At 43.3% G+C, this 19151-nt stretch overlaps 1 protein-coding gene across 1 annotated transcript in view; it reads right to left on the bottom strand.

The window, feature by feature from the left end:
• The window catches only part of LOC142095362 (synaptonemal complex protein 2-like), a 315417-nt gene that overhangs the window by 246759 nt on the left and 49507 nt on the right, over positions 1-19151 (bottom strand). The window contains exons 9-11 of the mRNA XM_075178313.1: positions 2522-2556; positions 1837-1979; positions 1701-1753 (exon numbers count right to left, since the gene is read on the bottom strand). Coding sequence (XP_075034414.1) covers positions 1701-1753; positions 1837-1979; positions 2522-2556 — 231 coding nt within the window. The remainder of the gene's footprint in view (positions 1-1700; positions 1754-1836; positions 1980-2521; positions 2557-19151) is intronic.

The raw sequence follows: 19151 nt of genomic DNA, 5'->3' as shown, positions 1-19151 counted from the left end.
ACTACCCCTGATCTAGAATACTTTGTTACATAAGAGAAACATTTTCGTGGTGTTCAGCGAGTGAAGCCCACCAAGAAGGAGATGCTGCCTAGAGCTGCACCTCTCCAGAGGCCCAGTACACCATCAGCCACTGTCCTATAGAGGACGGCTCTTTTTGGCTTCTTGTGACTAGTGTGGGTCTTCAGAGGCCCCAGTTGACCCCGCCTCCTAACCCCATTAATAGGCCCCGTCACTGGGTGATATACAGCAACTAGGATACCTCCACTTTGACTGGACCAGGAGAGTTGAGTCACTCACCTAGTCATTTCCTCCAGCGCATGGTTTGGTGCTGCTAACATGCACGATGGCACAGTGGCAGTGCAGGGCCCCCCAGGACACTACTTGCGCCGGTTGTGAAGAGGTCCCACCTGAAGGACTGTGCCACGTCAGATGGAGGCATAGCGAACATCATCTCCTCAACACGCTCCAGTCTGCAGACATCATAGCGAAGCTGTCAGCACCAAATGACTACCGGATCCGTAAAGTCAAACAAATAAACCATAAATACAAGCTGCCGAAGCAGCCCAGTAAGAAGCACTCTAAAAAAACACTGCGTCTCTGCAAGTTGGGGATATAGAAAAGGAAGTAGCACAAGGAAGATGATTTTATTTAAAGTGCTAGTGTTCTAAGAGAGGGTTGTATATCCACATGGACCACTGTCCTTCAAATGGATGAATGAGAAATGCCATTTGTACTGTGTACATGCTCTTCTACAAAATATAAAAATTAGCCTTAGTGTGTTTTTCATTTGGTTTCAGTAAAATGAGATTATGGTTTGGAGGTTATTTTTTATCATCTCTCACCCTTTCAATAGCTTGTAGAACCGATTTTCAATTGGCTTGGACATCCCACCCTTATCTTAAAGTGAAGCTATTGAAAGAGAACTCGTAAATTTTCACTCATTGCAAACACCTAATATTCCCAAATGTGAACAACATAATCAACACACATAAATGCTCAAGGTCTGGGGTTAAACATTGACTCTTGCCGCTCATTGCCACCTCAGACCCAAACACTGACCTAATCAAGACACCTTTGAAGTTATGAAATTCTAAATTCTGATTTTAATTCAAGTTAATTAATGTACTGTCTCTATTCTGGATTACAGTACCTTTCAGTTTACTGGAATATCCCTCCAAACAGTGTCCCCCACTTCAGGTCATTGTGAATGCTTTTGCCAGACTAATTCACCTTACCAATCGAACATCCTCATTTGCCTTTCCCACTAAGAGTAAAATTGTAATAGTATCATTCGTAACCTAAAAAGTCACACAAAATTATGCCCAATACTACATATGCAACCTCATCTCAAAGTACTTTCCAAAACCATTCACTAAGATTGTCCTAAAGGCTGCTGTTCACCACCTCTTTTCCTCTACACACATCATTATACTATCCTCCAGTCTCCCCACCTTAGTAGCCTCCTTAACCAGCATTGCCATACTCAGCCTATACTTGGTGTTTTGTATCTTTTAGTTTGCAAAATCTTCACCAATTTTGATTGTACTAGTATACGTATTTGTGGACAACCTACAAATTCTATCGCATTACGTACTGTAAGCGTTAAACCCTGAAACATTTACACTGAATAGTATTTTTAGAGTAGGGAGTGAAGAAGCTCAAAAAGCGAATCCAACACTTAATTTAAGTGACGCAATTACCTTCTTTTGTCACCCAGCATGCCATTCACCAGATTAAGGAATTTTCTACAATCCTAATTAAATAGTAAATAAAAACTAATTAGAGAAATATTATTATTATTTTTTGTCCCAATAGTAATTCAGCAGTCAGACATACGGTTTCAAAATCAGAGTCTTTAATTTCTTTGAATGCATCAATGACGAATTCCATTGAAAACCAGTTGCTGGCCAGCCCTCTTCGTTGAGCCTCTGATGTCATTCTGCACAAAGCTTCTGTAATTGCCACTTGTAAATCATAATCTATAAAAATAATTTATTGTTCAAAACATATCAATTGTGAAAGACATTTATACATTATGCATAATCAGTATCCGATAAGACACAGCAACATTAATTTTTATACCTCACTTTCCCTTTATAGTTATCACACATGGGCCCTTTTAATCATAATCATAATTTATTTATATAGCGTTACCAAATCTGCAGCACTGTACTGAGAATATTAGTCATTCACATCAGACCAAACACACACAGATTAGGGCTAATTTTGTCAGCAGCCAATTAACCTACCAGTAAGTTTTTGGAGTGTGGGAGGAAACCAGAGCACACCGAGGAAACCAATGCTAACACAAGGAGAACTCATAAACCCAGCGCTGTGAGGCAGAAGTGCTAACTATTGAGTCACTGTGCACGTTTGCATCTGTTTATCAAACTCAGCATTCACACTTATTTATTCTACCCTGGTTGGATCCTTTTTTTCATTATCTCTACAAAATTGTTTAATCTCTAGCTCATAGCAGAGACATGTAATACACTCATGCATTCATGCAATACAAACTTACCTCCTGCATCTAAAATTCTTTTACCCATAAAAGACCTTCAAAAAACAAAAAAAACAGTACAGGTTCATGAAATGTGAAATAATGTTAAAAAAATAATTTATTCCATTTAGTTTACAAAGACAGCAACCAACTTAATCTTGCACTACCAAGAGGTTAGCAAACTAGCAGTCTTATCCTTTCAAGGAAGTGATCAGAATTACCCATATAAGACAACGCATACATGAACACTGCATGTAAACCTATAAACTGATTGAGCAATTTCCACTTTTGTACTGCATGTAGATGTTCATAGTATTTAAACTATTTGCCTCACTTGGTACAATATTTTTCCTTTGTATATTTTGATATGTGCCCCCCAAATGTACCCAATAAGACTGCATTCTAATGCTTCATAAACAAAAGGAAAAAGAACAAAGATCAGTACATAAAAACCTAAACTAATAAAGAAATAAGTCATCTATCTGAACACTACCCCAATGGAAGTACCGCCTTACTTTGCACAAGATATATATGAGTAATCATCATTCTCTGTTTGACCTATCCCTTCTTTGTTAAGGATAAGCTGCTAAACTTTGATTTATAAAGTTGGGACAAGAGCGCTGTATTTCAAGGACTTTATATTTCTCTCTCTCTCTCTATATCTACCGATCAGTCACAACATTAAAATCACCAGTCTAATACTGTGTAGGTCCCCCTCCACCACCAAAACAGCTCTGACCCATCGAGGCATTGACTCCAGAAGACCTCTGATGGTGTTCTGTGGTATTTGCCAACAATACGTTAGCAGCGGATCCTCTAAGTCCTGTAAGGAGGTGGAGCCGCCAAGGCTCAGAAGTGTTTTGCCAGCACATCCCACATAAAGTCGGTCAGAATCTTACGCTTGACCATTTTTTTTGCTTCCAACAAATTAACTTCAAGCACTGACTGTTCTCTTGCTGTCTAATATATCCAAACCCTTGACAAGTGCCATCGTAACGTGATGATCAATAGTATTCACTCACTTGTAAGTGGTTTTAATGTGGTGGCTGATCGGTATATACCAGTGGATTCCAGACTTTTTCAGTTCAAGGCACCCTTAGGGTCTCCAAAATTTTTTCAAGGCACCCCTAACCCAAATTAATTGGCAAGTAGTCCCCCGCCTTGCTTACCACTGGCCCTGGCAGAGGCACCACTGTGAGATCTCCAAGGCACCCCAGGGTTTATACTATATATAGGTATATCTATAGCTATAATATATATATATATATATATATATATATATATAAAAGAAGTTTGTTGGTGAATATCTTTGACAACCCTGCACCGACTGAGATGAGGCCAATGCGATTGTAATTGGTGTGCTTAACAATTTAAGACACAACATTGTTAACGAGTGTAAACGATCATGCATAAAGCAAAACCATCTCCTTAGTCAAACATTACCAATAGATTGGGTCCTACTAAAGAGCTCAGTGACTTTCAAAGTGGTACGATCTTAGGATGGAAGCAACGTCAGCACAAGAACTGTAAGTCGGAAGCTTTATGGATTAGACAGCCATGGCTGAGCCGATGCACACAAGCCTCAGATCACCATGCTGAAAGCCAAACGTCGACTGAAGTGGTGTACAGCACATCATTGGACTCTGGAGCAGTGGAATGGAATTCTCTAGTTTAAATCATGCTTCACCATCTGCCATTCTGATGGATGAATGTGTACTGCTAACTGTAAAGTTTGGTGGTGGAGAAATTATGGTATGGAGACTGTTTTTATGGTTTGTCCTGGGTCCTTTCAGTTCAGTGCAGGGAAATCCTAATGCTACAGTTTAAAATTACATTCTAAACAATAGTGTGCTTCCAAGTTTGTGCCGGGAAAAGGACTTCACTAAACTATGACCACAAAGCTAGGTTCAACAAAAATAAGATTCCGGAGTTTGGTGTGGAAGAACTTGAATGTCTTGCACAGGGCCCTGAACCTATTGAATATCTTTGGGATGGATTGCTGATTGCAAGCTAGCTCTATGTCTGTGCCCAAGCTAGGTATTGCTCGTTACAGAATGGATGTAACTTCCCGCAGTAACATTCCAAAATCTACATGAAATCTTTTGCAAAAGAGTGGAAGTTGTAATAACAGCAAATGGGGGAAAAATTCCATATTAATGGCCATGTTTTTGGAACGGGATATTCAACAAGTACAACTGAATGGGATGTGCTCCTTCTCCACCCACCTGCACCCCAGACACATCAGGATTATTCCTGATAGACCAAGCCAGGGCCTCCATGCAGAGAACAAATATCAAGTGGGATAGCGGGGAGCCTTCGCTCACGCCATTATAAATGGAGAATGTATCGGATGGAGAGCCATTAATTTTGATGAGGGCTGTAGGGTTTCCATAAAACAGAGATGGGGAACTTTATTTCTGCAAAGGGCCATCCTTTATCTGTCTCCCCCTATCATACTTTGCCCATGTCCTACTTTTTCTCTCTCTCTTTCATACTGCACCCTTCAAGCTGCTTTTTCTCTCCTTTATCCGACTCCCCTCCTTCATCCTGCTTTTTCCTCTCCTTTATCTGTCTTCCCTCTTTCATACTACGCCCTTCATCCTGCTTTTTCTCCCCTTCACTTGTCTCTCTACTGCCTTCTTTCTACTCTTGTCTTCTTCTTGTGACTGGTCCATGGGTGATCCGCACTGCGACTGTTGGGCCTAACGACATCAGATTCTGTGTGCGGGGAGGGGTGCACCGTTCCGGGCTGTCACATAAATTTCTTTTGGGGCAGAAAAGCGAGGGAAGGCAGAGGGCCAGAGCAATTGATGTAGCGGGCCTAATACGGCCCGGAGGCCAGACGTTCCCACCCCTGCCATAAAGAGAAAGTATCCTATGGCGACAGACCAGCCCCAATCCCATGTGCTCCAGCACATCGCCAAATCACCACTTCACCCTGTCAAAAGCCTTTTCTGCCTCCGTTGACAACAAGGCAGGGGTGAGTCTACTTTCTATCAGATGCATCAAGTCAATAATCTTAGTGGTTTTGCCCCGAGCCTCACGGCCTGTGACAAAGCCGACTTGATTACTATGAATTAGATCTGGCAGGATAGTAGGGTCATTAGGCGGTTCGCTGTCATTTTCACGAAAAGATTTAGGTCAACGTTTAACAGGGAAATATAGCAATAGCTGGAGCACAGTGATGGATTCTTGCTGTCTTTAGGAAGAATTGTGATGTGTGCTTCGAGAGACTGGCACAGGAGAAGCCGGATGAGGCGGAGATCTCTTTTAAAGCTCCCAGGAGTAGGGGTTTTACCACTCGGCCAAACATCTTATAAGAGCTAATCGTGGAACCATCAGGTCCTGGGTTCTTACTCGTCGGTGTGGAGGAGATAGCCTCCTTCAATTAGAAGGGTTGGTCCAGCGACCACAAGAACACTGAAAACACGACTTAGAGAACACAAGAGAAATATTCTCAATAAAGTGCGAACTCACGGTGTCTCTGTTTTGCTGACTTTCACGAGGGTGATCCAAGCAGGTTAATGTTAGTAGGAGTTGAGCAAGTGGTAAACATAGAAAGAAGTGTTGATCGTTTTGCAAAACTGTGCTTATGTGAATGTGCATGGATTTTTAAATTGGCCACATTATGTCCAACTGGGTTGAATGAAGCTTTGGACCACCATTGTCTGAATTGAAGTAATACTTGTTTTTTTTTTATTTCTGGATACTGTTGTTATATAGAGGTTATGATTTAGATTCTTCCACAACTATGTATTGATATATTTATCATGAGGATGGTGTATGCCTTATTGTGATATGTGTTTATGCATATATACACAGGGTTCTTTATGTACTGCTTTGCATCCATGTGCATGTTCATACGTATGGACATGTGTATGTGTGGATGTATGTGATTATACATGCCTATATATGTAGATGTATATAGTTTTGTGCGTATATGTGTGTGTGTGTGTATATGTGTATATATATATATATGTATATATATATATATATATATATATATATATATATATATATATATATATATATATGTGTATGCGCCTAACGGTTGTTTTGGTGGTATTGATTGGTGTCTATGTATATAATATTAATGTTATTAGTAGTAGTAGTAGTATATTACTCTTTATTGATATTTGTATTTTTACTTCTTATTTTTTGTTTATTTTTTACTCATTTATACATTTTCTTATTTACATGTTTACATTTTTATTGATATTGTTATGTTGTTGAGTTTGAGGAAGAAGTATCTTCTGGTATTTATATGTATATGTAGTACTATATACCTTTTAGTATCCCTTTCCTCACGATCTCATTGTTGTAAACGGAGACTGATTAACTGACAAGTATGTCGGATACACATAAATAAAAAGCATGGAAAGGGTGCGTTAATTATTTATTGCACATGTATGTTTGGCTCTTTATTTAAAGGAGATCTACAGACCTTGGATCAGCTTCGAGAAAGTGCCCATCCTCGGCACGAAACGCGTCAGCTGGGTCGGTAGTTGGAGCTGAGACTGCTGTATTCCACTAGTGGTATTTGTTAAATCTCTGCCCGAGATCTGTTTTCTATTCTAATACCAAGCAAATTGAATTCCCAGTGGGTGATTTATTTCCTGAGTGTGGACTACGAATACCTTGTTGCCAGTTAAACTGGTAATACAGTTGTGCACCATTGCGGTAAAGACTGATTCATTCACCGGGAGGAGGAGATTCAAGTATATTAACGGAGTCCGTTTGGTGCTTACTAAATCCCTCTGGAGGGCCAACTGTGCACGAACAAGCGATGTGAGTATATTTGTATGCCTGATTGACAGTGGATTCCAGGCAAACTGTCACGGTTGCATACAGGAATACAGCTGGGAGCCACGAATATGGTGAAAACACTGTGTTTATTTGCAGAAATGTACAAAGCAGGTAATCAAGTCTGTAGAAATAAATACCAGGTGCAAGCTGATGCAGGAAATGATATGATTGTTCAGAAACCAGCAGGTAAACAGTTAATGCAGGGAACCAGGATGTATGAACAGATTTCCAAGCAGCATGAACCAGAGGAGCAAGGCAGGAGGAAGAGTCCACAGGCTGCAACAAGGATATGACTTCACAGGATGGAACAACAGGAAATGACATCAATAACCAGCAATGTGTGCTGGGAGTGACAGGTATATAAAGGGAAAAATTAGACCACACCCAGGTGCATGGGATAATTAGTGAAGCAGCAAGGTTAACCCCTAATGCACACAAATAGGGCACAATAGCAGCACCTCTGGTGAATGAAGGTACTGCTGCAGCACATAAAAATAAACACAAATACAGCACAGTGCAAAACAAACAGGGGCTGCAGGATGCAAGCAGCATTGAAAAGGGAGATGTAGCAGGCAGATCGTGACAGTACCCCCCCCCCCCCCCCTTTAAAGGGCGGATTCCAGACACCCAATTACCAAAAATGTCTAAATTCGTTGGAATCATAGTCCACAATAGGGGGCCCGGCAGAAAAGTCCTCGTCCATGGGCAAAAGGGCAAAGGAGGCCATGCCAGCTGCCAGTTCAAGCACTGCAGAACCACCTCTTTTCTTACGTCCTCCTCTCTTACGGGACTTCCTTAGAGTTGGGACCTGCGCCAACTGGGTGGAGCACAAGGGTAGTTCTCGAACTGTAGTGCCGGGTAGTGTTGCTAAAAGCACCGGTGATCCACAGGATGGCACTGCAGGGGTTGGAGAAAACTTTTTGATTGCTTCCTCAACAAACCGTTGTAAGTCAAACAGGATGGGATCTTGGGTTTCAATAAAAGGATTTGCCCATTCCAAAGCTTCTCCTTTAAAATACGAAATAAGGAACAGTACACGTCCCTTAGGGTTGTTAAAAAGCTCTGGTATGGAGGGCATATAAGAGGCAGCAAATTTCAGAAGAGCACAAAGTTGGGAAATGTGCCCCTCAAAGAAAGGCAACGGCTCAGACTCGGCACCCTCAGCACAAGATGACTCGGACTTGGCAACAGACCCGACAGGGGACCCGGACTGGGCGGGGGACTTGGCAACAGACCCGACAGGGGACCCGGACTGGGCGGGGGACTTGGCAACAGACCCGACAGGGGGCCCGGACTGGGCGGCGGACTTGGGAGCAGGCCCGGACTGGGCGGCGGACTTGGGAGCAGGCCCGGACTGGGCGGCGGACTTGGGAGCAGGCCCGGACTGGGCGGCAGACTTGGGAGCAGGTCCGGACTGGGCGGCAGACTTGGGAGCAGGCCCGGACTGGGCGGCAGACTTGGGAGCAGGCCCGGACTGGGCGGCAGACTTGGGAGCAGGCCCGGACTGGGCGGCAGACTTGGGAGCAGGCCCGGACTGGGCGGCAGACTTGGGAGCAGGCCCGGACTGGGCGGCAGACTTGGGAGCAGGCCCGGACTGGGCGGCAGACTTGGGAGCAGGCCCGGACTGGGCGGCAGACTTGGGAGCAGGCCCGGTGAGGGCGGCATGGACTGGCAACTCGGGGGCTGGGCGGCATGGACTGGCAACTCGGGGGCTGGGCGGCATGGACTGGCAACTCGGGGGCTGGACGGCATGGACTGGCAACTCGGGGGCTGGACGGCATGGACTGGCAACTCGGGGGCTGGACGGCATGGACTGGCAACTCGGGGGCTGGACGGCATGGACTGGCAACTCGGGGGCTGGACCGCATGGACTGGCAACTCGGGGGCTGGACCGCATGGACTGGCAACTCGGGGGCTGGACCGCATGGACTGGCAACTCGGGGGCTGGACCGCATGGACTGGCAACTCGGGGGCTGGACCGCATGGACTGGCAACTCGGGGGCTGGACCGCATGGACTGGCAACTCGGGGGCTGGACCGCATGGACTGGCAACTCGGGGCTGGACCGCATGGACTGGCAACTCGGGGGCTGGACCGCATGGACTGGCAACTCGGGGGCTGGACCGCATGGACTGGCAACTCGGGGGCTGGACTGGAGGGACAGGACCCCCTCTGGAGCAGACTGTAAGGGCCGCGCCCCCTCTGGAACACACTGGAGCTCAGGAACATAGACAGCGGCTGGAGACTCGGCACTGGAGGCAGCGGCTGGAGACTCGGCACTGGAGGCAGCGGCTGGAGACTCGGCACTGGAGGCAGCGGTTGGAGACTCGGCACTGGAGGCAGCGGCTGGAGACTCGGCACTGGAGGCAGCGGCTGGAGACTCGGCACTGGAGGCAGCGGCTGGAGACTCGGCACTGGATAGCATGGTAACAGGAGACTCGGGTGCAGAAGCTGCGGCAGCAGGCTCATGACCGGACACAGTGGCACGAGACTCAGGACCGGACACAGTGGCACGAGACTCAGGACCGGACACAGTGGCACGAGACTCAGGACAGAGGCTGGCACCTCGCGACAGGAGACAGAGGCTGGCACCTCGCGACAGGAGACAGAGGGAGTTGGTGCCTCAGGACAGGCGGCTGGAGCTGGCAGATTGGGTCTCTTGGCAGAGAACAGGAATGCTGGAGCATAAACAGATTTGGAGTGCAGAGAGGAAACAACAGGTGATGGTTCAGTAAGCTGACGTGGTCTACGGATGGGACAGTCCTGCAAGAAATGTGCATTGCTGGCACAGTAGAGACAACTTGTTTGTTATTCTGCGACGCCGTTCCTCTTCGGTCAGATGGGGGCGTGGACCACCTGTGAACTGGGAATTTGTTACCCCATAGTTCTTAGAAAACAGCAAACTCGTAGAAGCACTTTTAAGAGGTGCTGCTTGCACAGGTTCATCAGCAGAGAAGGTGGATTGAAACAGATCAGCAGCTTCTGAATAAGGAGGGACAGAATCTGACAGTCTCCTGAGTGGGTCCAAAAGCAACGTAGCAAATTTTAGCCAGCTGGGAGCGAAGCAAGATAATGTCCATCTGTAAAGTTTGTAGCAGTGGCAATTCCAAGTTTGATAAAACAGACATGTTGCAGAAAACAAATGAAAACTTGATTGCAGAGAAAAGGTCCCAGAAATAAAAAACTTTCACCTGACTCCTAAGCTGTTTTTTTGGGCTGGTTATACTGTCACGGTTGCATACAGGAATACAGCTGGGAGCCACGAATATGGTGAAAACACTCTGTGTTTATTTGCAGAAATGTACAAAGCAGGTAATCAAGTCTGTAGAAATAAATACCAGGTGCAAGCTGATGCAGGAAATGATATAATTGTTCAGAAACCAGCAGGTAAACAGTTAATGCAGAGAACCAGGATGTATGAACATATTTCCAAGCAGCATGAACCAGAGGAGCACGGCAGGAGGAAGAGTCCACAGGCTGCAACAAGGATATGACTTCACAGGATGGAACAACAGGAAATGACATCAATAACCAGCAATGTGTGCTGGGAGTGACAGGTATATAAAGGGAAAAATGAGACCACACCCAGGTGCATGGGATAATTAGTGAAGCAGCAAGGTTAACCCCTAATGCACACAAATAGGGCACAATAGCAGCACCCGCTGGTGAATGAAGGTACTGCTGCAGCACATAAAAATAAACACAAATACAGCACAGTGCAAAACAAACAGGGGCTGCAGGATGCAAGCAGCATTGAAAAGGGAGATGTAGCAGGCAGATCGTGACACAAACGAGCTGTTGGCATTATATATAACATCGCTTTGTGGAATCAATTTATACGGTCTACTTATTGGGAAATTTATCTCATCTCAGTTTTAGTATTTCCAGTTCAAATTGAATATCACGAGATATAGTCACGTATGGACTGGATCTTTTACCAACAATTGGATTTATATATTTTTTCTGATCAATCATACAACCATTTTTATTGTGAATTGTCGGCAGCCGCGGTTGTTCTTAGTCACCTCAGTACTGAAGGTATAATAATTTTTCATGCTTGTATGTGTTAGGGTTTCTCAACTAGCTGTGATATATGTAGATGTTCTACGTTTTTATGTACATTTTTTATATGGATAGTTTAATAAATATTAATTATATCATTTTTGAGTTTCCTTTCTCTTTTATTGGGAGAATCTCCAGATACATTAGTATATGTATTTGATATTTATTACATATTTCTAAATCAGACTTATAGCAGTGCAACCTTGTTTTTTTCTTTTCCTTGTGGTTGATCACTTTTGGTGGCAGTTTTCCCTCTAGGGAAGTTCCCAGTGACACAGATGGAGAAAACTTGATAATAGAAGAAATCCAATTCGGACATCAAATGGTGATAATAACAATTACCACTTTATTGTAAAATATAGTACAAAGTTCACTGAAGGTTGTGTAAACTGTAGATGATGATAACAGTAATATACAGGGAATAGGAACCATCAATGAAATTCAATAATGCAGACTGAAGACTAATAGCAAATCACCACTATACCACTATGGAGTGGAACATAATACAAAGTTCGATGAAATACAGGAGATGAATCAGCTCAATGAATCCAAATGCAGCAGCGATGAATCACAGTTCACTATAAGATGTAAATAAGCCAGCATAGACAACGATGCAGATAGAGTAGATGGCAAATGTTGTTCCCAAGGGTAATAGCCACAGGATTATGGAACAAAGCAGCAGTAGTCAATAATGCAGGCCGAATAGGTAGCAGAAGTTGATCACAGTGATTCCCACAAGTAGTGGAACTGGTGCACAGAGAACAGCAAAGTCCAGAAACATACAACAACGATTAGCCACAGCTTACCACAAAAATGTGGAACGGAACAGCAGCAATCAGCGATCCCAACGATTACCCGGAGATGTAGAACATGGCAGTAGTGTTCAGCGGTGCAAGCCGAGGAGGTAGTGGATGTTGATCACAGCGATTACCACTAGTAGCAGAACAGGTACCTTGAGATCAGCAGAGTCCAGACACATAGCAGCGAAGAAGTACAGCTTGCCACGGAGATGTAGAACACAGCAGAAGAAATCATTAGTTCAGGCTGAGTAGGCAGTGGATGTTGATAACAGCGATTACCACAAGTAGCGGAACAGGTACGTTGAGATCAGCAAAGTCCAGACACACAGCAGCGAAGAAGTTCAGCTTACCACGGAGATGTGGAACACGGCAGTAGTAGTAAGTAGTGCAGGCCAAGTTGGCAGTGGAAGTTAATCACAGTAATTACCTCAGGTAAGCAAAGCAATGTGTAGAGATCAGCATAGTCTGGACACCCAGCAGCATAGAATCACAATTACCACAAAGATGTAGAACACAGAGGAGGCATCAGAATCAGGTCAGGTATGACTTGAAGAATCAGCAATGCAAAGGTGAAAGGAGGGACCTTATAAAGAGAGGCTGACCAATAGGAGAACTGAACAACACACAGGTGAACTAATCACAGATACAAGGCATAGCTGACAGCCTATACTAATAAGAGAGATTTAAAGAGTCAGGGCCTGAGTCATTAGGGAAAGTAAGACAAAAAAAAAAGGAGTAAAAGTTCTCCTAGACAAACCATGTTACAATGCAAGGGGTGCAAATTAGTTTATTATTTTGCACATAAGTTAAATACTGGCTGTTTTTTCAGCTAGCACACAAATACTTGATAACTTTGTTTTTACACTGAAATATAAAGTTGGTCAAGACACGCCCTACCCCAACTATAAATCTGTCCTCACATTTTAAATTTACTTCCCCCTCCAATGCAACATGGTTTTGCCAAAGTGCAGAGTTACTTCTTTTTTATGCTTTGCACTCCTTAATGACTCAGGCCCTCAGTGTTTAGAGGCTCGGGTAGAGACACCCGGGGAACGGAGTGTGACAATAAGCTTAGCTCATAGTACACATTTGTGGGCCTGCCAGGTGGTCACCCTTGACACTTCAGCAGAGTCATTGTGAGTAACGTAATCATCTATAGCAGCGCTATAAATGATTACATGCAGAAGCTGTCATATGAGATAATTATTAAGTCTCCATGTCCAATGCTTAAGAATGTTAAGAGGTATGTGTATGGAAAGGTAGATGGGAGCATGATCCGACCACGTTATTTGGCCAATGTCCATCTGTCTAACTAAATGCAGAGCTCAATTGCTCACCAATAAATAGTCCAGTCTAGAGTATACGGTGTGAGAGTGGGACTAAAAGGTTCAATCATGGTCCAGGGGATGTTGAAGGAGCCAGGACTCAGCCAGCTGAAAGTCATGGAAAGTGCACCTTACCTTACGGTGGACATTACCTGGGTGTCTCGAGGCCCCGCCCGAAGTGTCCAAGGCCAGGTCCAAAGTCCAATTCAGGTAGCCCCCAAACACCACCACTCCCTCCAAGCGAGGGTCTAATGAATCCAAAGTGTTTGAAAGTAAGGTTGTCTGGTTTTGTTTGGGAACTTAAACATTGGCAAATGTAAATTGGTGGTGAAAAATTCTTACACTTCAAAGAAAGGGTACTACCGCACCAGGTAATCGCTATTCCAATATCAATCACTTAGCCATTATTAGTCTTATACATCATATTATTTGTGGGTGGTGCACTCGCACACAAATTCATAATTTCAGAACAGAGAGAAGAGGAGAAATGTGCTATTGGAGGCACTCAGTGATCTTCTTGTTAATAAAATATCTAATTCTTTATTAGTTAAACTTAAAATCGAAAAATTAATCCCTCCTATTACAATAGCGAAAATATTTAAAAACATTAAAGTGATAACTAAAGTGAATTAAAATAGCAAAATTATTTGCTATACCCCGCTACTTTGTATACTTCAATTGTTGTATCAATTGTTCAAATGTATTGTAATATGGATTACTCCAATATGATACGATCAATAAAGTTTGATCCTATGCAGATGATGAAATGATCGTTTTATAATTTATATCAATCAAATTGACTGCTGCAGTTCACTATATTATGACGTTTGTGAACAGTAATCCTACATGTTAACTCAGTAAGGTCCATACCGGTTACTATGCCAATTCTATGATCTAACAGGACCTTTACCAGATGATCCAATATGGTTACTATGTATATCTATTGTTGGATATTGTAGGGTATCCTCTTGGCATGTTTCAGCACCCGAGGTAACATGGGAATCGGAGGGAAAAGATACACTAGCTTCTATTGTCAGGAAAATGTCATGGCAATCACTAGGGATGCCTGCAGATCCCTCGTTCTGATACAATACTGAGCTATGTCGTGGTTCAGTCGAGAGGTCATCATGTCGACTGGAGGGACCATTCCCCGGCATGGTATGGTAACTCAAGAATTTAGCTTCCCAATTGTTTACCTCACGTATAAAAACAAGCAAGATAGTTGACACATCATGTTCCACCCAGCACATGATCCTGGCTGCCTCCTTCATAGTCAAGGGACTTCTGGTCCACCCTTGGTGATTTACATATGCCACAGCCGTGGAGTTGTTGGACTGGAATAGGATAGGTCTGTTCCTTAAGAGAAAGTGAGCCTGCACCAGAGCATTGGAAACTGCATGGAGCTTGGGGATGTTGATGAGCAACTTTGCTTACTCTCGAGCCCAAATGCCTGAAGACGGAGGTTCATCACCGCACCCCATTCCTGTAAGCAGGCATCCATGGTCCCGATCGTCCAGTACCATACAGATAAAGACGCCCCTTACCTTCAGCCACCACAGGAGAGACTGATGGGTTTTTAGCGACTGAATGAAAAACTGTGTCGCCAACTGAGGATTGTACCTCAACTACCTAGCAAGGATCTCATTTTGGAAAATCTGGGAATAGGAGCAAGCAAACTGCACTGCTTCAAAACAAGACACTTTCCACCTCATCGGTTTCATGCATTGGAGGATGCAAAAGTGCCTGGTAGACAACAAGGCATTCACCTGTATCTGAACAACCAGAATCTTTTCCTGTGGTAAAAACTAGCATCAAAGAGGAGACCCATAAAAATCACAAGGCTGCACTTTTTTTGGGGTTTATGACCCATCTGTGCATTTCCAGTGTTTCCGCTATCAAGCACAAGTGGGACAGAAGAAGAGGGACAGAGATTACTTTTATCAAAAGGTTGTCTAGCTACTGTATTACCTTCACCCCTTTTCTCTATAATAGTACTGCCATGACCACCATAACCTTTGATCTGGTGACAGCACCAAGGGTATTTACAAAGGGTAGAGCTTTGAATTGGTAATGAAACGCAGCCACTGCAAACATGAGGAGGTTGTGGTGGCCTTTCCAAGAAGCAAGAAATTTTTTCAGTTTCATGGCATTGATAACAGAACAGACTCCATACTGAATTTGGGCAGTGTAAATTTAGGGACTTTAGGTTCAGGGTAGGCCGGAAGGACAAATCCACTTTTTACATAAGAAACGGGTTTGGGTAATAGCACAAACTTTTTTGTTCCAGGAAAAATCACTCCTGACAACAACAGAGACCGAATGGCCAATCTACTGGCCCTGTCTCTTGAAAGGGAAGTAGAAAAGAAACGCTGTGATGGCGTCCCTAAGAGGTCAAAGATATAACCTCTTTCCACTTACCCAGGCGACTGCAGAAGGGAACCAATGGTACAAAAATAGCTTCTGGGTAGGGGGAGGCAAGTCATGTAGATTGTTTGCAAGCCGACAAGGGTCCAGGGTGAATCTTCGGCCAATGCCCTTTGGGGCATTAATGGGAAGAAAGGAGCTCTTCACCCCTGTAGCTTTAGAAATGATCCTGTCTAGTTCTGTGCCAAAAAGGATTGACCCCTCAAAGGTTAAAGCCTAAAACGACTTCTTGGACTCTGCATCTGCCTTGTTACAGTAGTGGTTGCTTCAATCGCAGTAAGTTTCTTGCAATATCCACTAAACTAATCTAAATACAGGCACACATTGTATATATCTATTCTACACCTTGAGAGATGCAACCAACACATAGGAACATACCATTTCGAAAAAGGAATGTGTTTGTTTAGGGTATTTTAGGATGTTATATTGTATATAAAATATTAAATCTTTATTATTAGTCATTAGAACATTGGCAAATCCTGGATTCTAAAAGATAGTGAAATACAAAAATGGTGAACTAAATTAGTGATTGTGTTCAATGTGCAAATAAAGTGATTTAAAATTGCAGACACAAACTGAAACTGCTGTTGCCACTTTCTGTATTGTAATAAACACTTTTACTTGTGCAATAATAATGACTCCAAGCAATAATTTTGGATCCTTACTTTCTCAGTTGCTTCACATACACTTAACAGATCTAGCTATTGACCATTATGAGGCTCACTTGGTCTACGTCTCATAGTGTGTGTGTGTGTGTGTGTGTGTGTGTGTGTGTGTGTGTGTGTATATATATATATATATATATATATATATATATATATATATATACACACACACACACACACACACACATAATCTTTCTCTATATCTATATATATATATATCTATATATATCTATATATATATATTAAGGTTGCATCTATTAAACGGCATTCCGCAATGTTAAATCTGGGAGAGGAGGGGCATGGTGTTTGAGGGGCTACATTTTAAAAAATATTAAAGCTATTCAGCTGAAATTTGGCATGCAAATGGAGAACTGTCCACAGGTGCCGCATGTCAAATTTCAGAAAAAAAGAATAAAAAAAATGACAAATTAGTAATTATTTAAAGGTCAAAATCTCGCTGGTTGGTGTTTTGGAACTGGGAGGGGGCATCCTGTAGTATTTTTGGACCTGGCACCGCTCTCAAGTCACAATTTAATCTCTCCAAGCAGTGCCAGAACGGCTGTGTAACAGAGCCTGTTTAAACTTCCCACCCCTCAGTGACGTCAGTTAATTTATTTACTGCACTGAGCTACGGGCAATTCAAAAGTGCTCTAAGGTTTCTGATCACTGTCATCCGGTCCCCCTCTCCTCCTGTATCCTGTCCATCCCGTGTTGTATCCTGCCCATTCCTGTGTTGTATGAGGATCTATATTCACTACAGATTACTATTAGAGCATTCACACTAGTGGGATGGTAATTCATACATCCTGTACCCTTGACTATGATGATCGCTGTCCCTAATTCTTATCATTCCCATCTCCCGTTTCTCAATCTGATTTTTTAAAGATTAAAATATTTATAAGGATCATAATTTAAATTGAGGCTTGTAATGGCATAAGAGTTTGAGGACAACAAAGCAAAGACACTGACGTGTGTTTCGATATGACCAGCTTTCTCAGGGAAAGCCGGATGGTCCATCTGATTGGCCATTTATGTGTGGATAGTACTTGGATGATTCCTTGATATGTTCCACTAAAGGCATTACCTCTGATCTAGGCATCCTAGACTGTATGTCCTCAATGAGTGTGCCAGCCCATTCCTCCACTGCTTTGATCTCCCATGTGGCTGCCACAATGAGGCAGCAGAGAGTGGAAATCCCTAGGGAGTGGGGTCCACAAAAAAAATGTGTGCCCCCGTCTAGAGATACCCATCACTGTGCTGAAAGCACTATGACTCTTCCCGCACCCCTGGGCGCTGGCTGTGGGGTAATAAAGTGTAACAAAAAAAGAAAAAAAAATGTTTAAAACACTATTTTAGTTTGTGGAAGTACAATTCCTGTCTGTTATTAACAGTCTGGGCATGCTGGTGGTTGTAGAACCACAAGTGCCAGCATGCCCTGACATACAGGGTCCATGTAGTACCACAAAGTAAAATTGAAATAAATCACAGTCCTCGGTTAAACCACATAATTTTATTAAAAATAATAAAACCCGAGATCTAATTGCCATCTCTTGACTTCATCTGTAATTGATCCAGCCTTTTAAGCTTTTAATCCTTAAGGCTTCATTCCATAATCATCATCACCATTTATATAGTGCCACTAATTCCGCAGTGCTGTACAGAGAACTCATTCACATCAGTCCCTGCCCTATAGGAGCTTACAGTCTAAATTCCCTAACATACTTAGCCACCATGCTGCCCATAATAAAAACAAAAACAAAAATATTTCAAGGTCTTGTAGGTGTCCATGAAAAAAATTTCACAGGTATTTGTAAAAAAAAAAAAAATCATCTTTCTTCTTTCTTGAAAAAACCCAAATACGGTGTGGAAAACCCCCTAGCTTATAAATAGACTTCGTGTCTTTCAATATTTCAATTTCTGACGTGTGTTCCTCCATGGAGGAACAAAGTTCACATTGTGCTGTTTCTGGGTTTTTAATTTTGCCCAGCAGTATCCCGGGGATTAGGGTTTCTTCATACTGCGGGATCAACTGCTATGGTGCCACCAGCCCCGGCTGGCTAAGCCTAGGGCTAGTTAATGGAAAATTGGGTGGACAACCAAACTGTTTGTCCCCGATCTTTTCACAACCATTCCTAGGCTGGCATCACTATGGTTTAGAATTAATTATTACCCCACACCCTCTGTCCAGGAGTGTGGAAGAGCCCTAGTGCTTTCAGTACAGGGCTGGATATCCCTAGATTGGGGGCCGCACATGTTTTTCTGCGGACTCCAACTCCCTAGGGGAGCCGGCCCATGCTGAACAGCCTGGGTCTGTGTGTCATTATGGCAAAGGGACTCCATGCTGGTGAAAAATTGGGGAGACACCACGCTCCCCAGGAGGCGGGTCCCAACATTTTTGTTTTTTTTTATTCTTTCAACAGTATAGAAGCGCCAGCTGAACTTAAGACTAGCCTCAGAGCTAGTGCAAGCGATACAACAGAAAAACAAGTAACTTTGACGGCCGTAGAGCTGGATATGGCTGTGGCTGCATGTGCTCAAGTTTGGCATGCCCCTATAGTAAATTGCCCAAG

Source organism: Mixophyes fleayi, chromosome 6, assembly GCF_038048845.1.
Source record: "Mixophyes fleayi isolate aMixFle1 chromosome 6, aMixFle1.hap1, whole genome shotgun sequence".
Classification (NCBI taxonomy): Eukaryota; Metazoa; Chordata; class Amphibia; order Anura; family Limnodynastidae; genus Mixophyes; species Mixophyes fleayi.
This window is presented reverse-complemented; position numbering and strand designations above follow the sequence as displayed.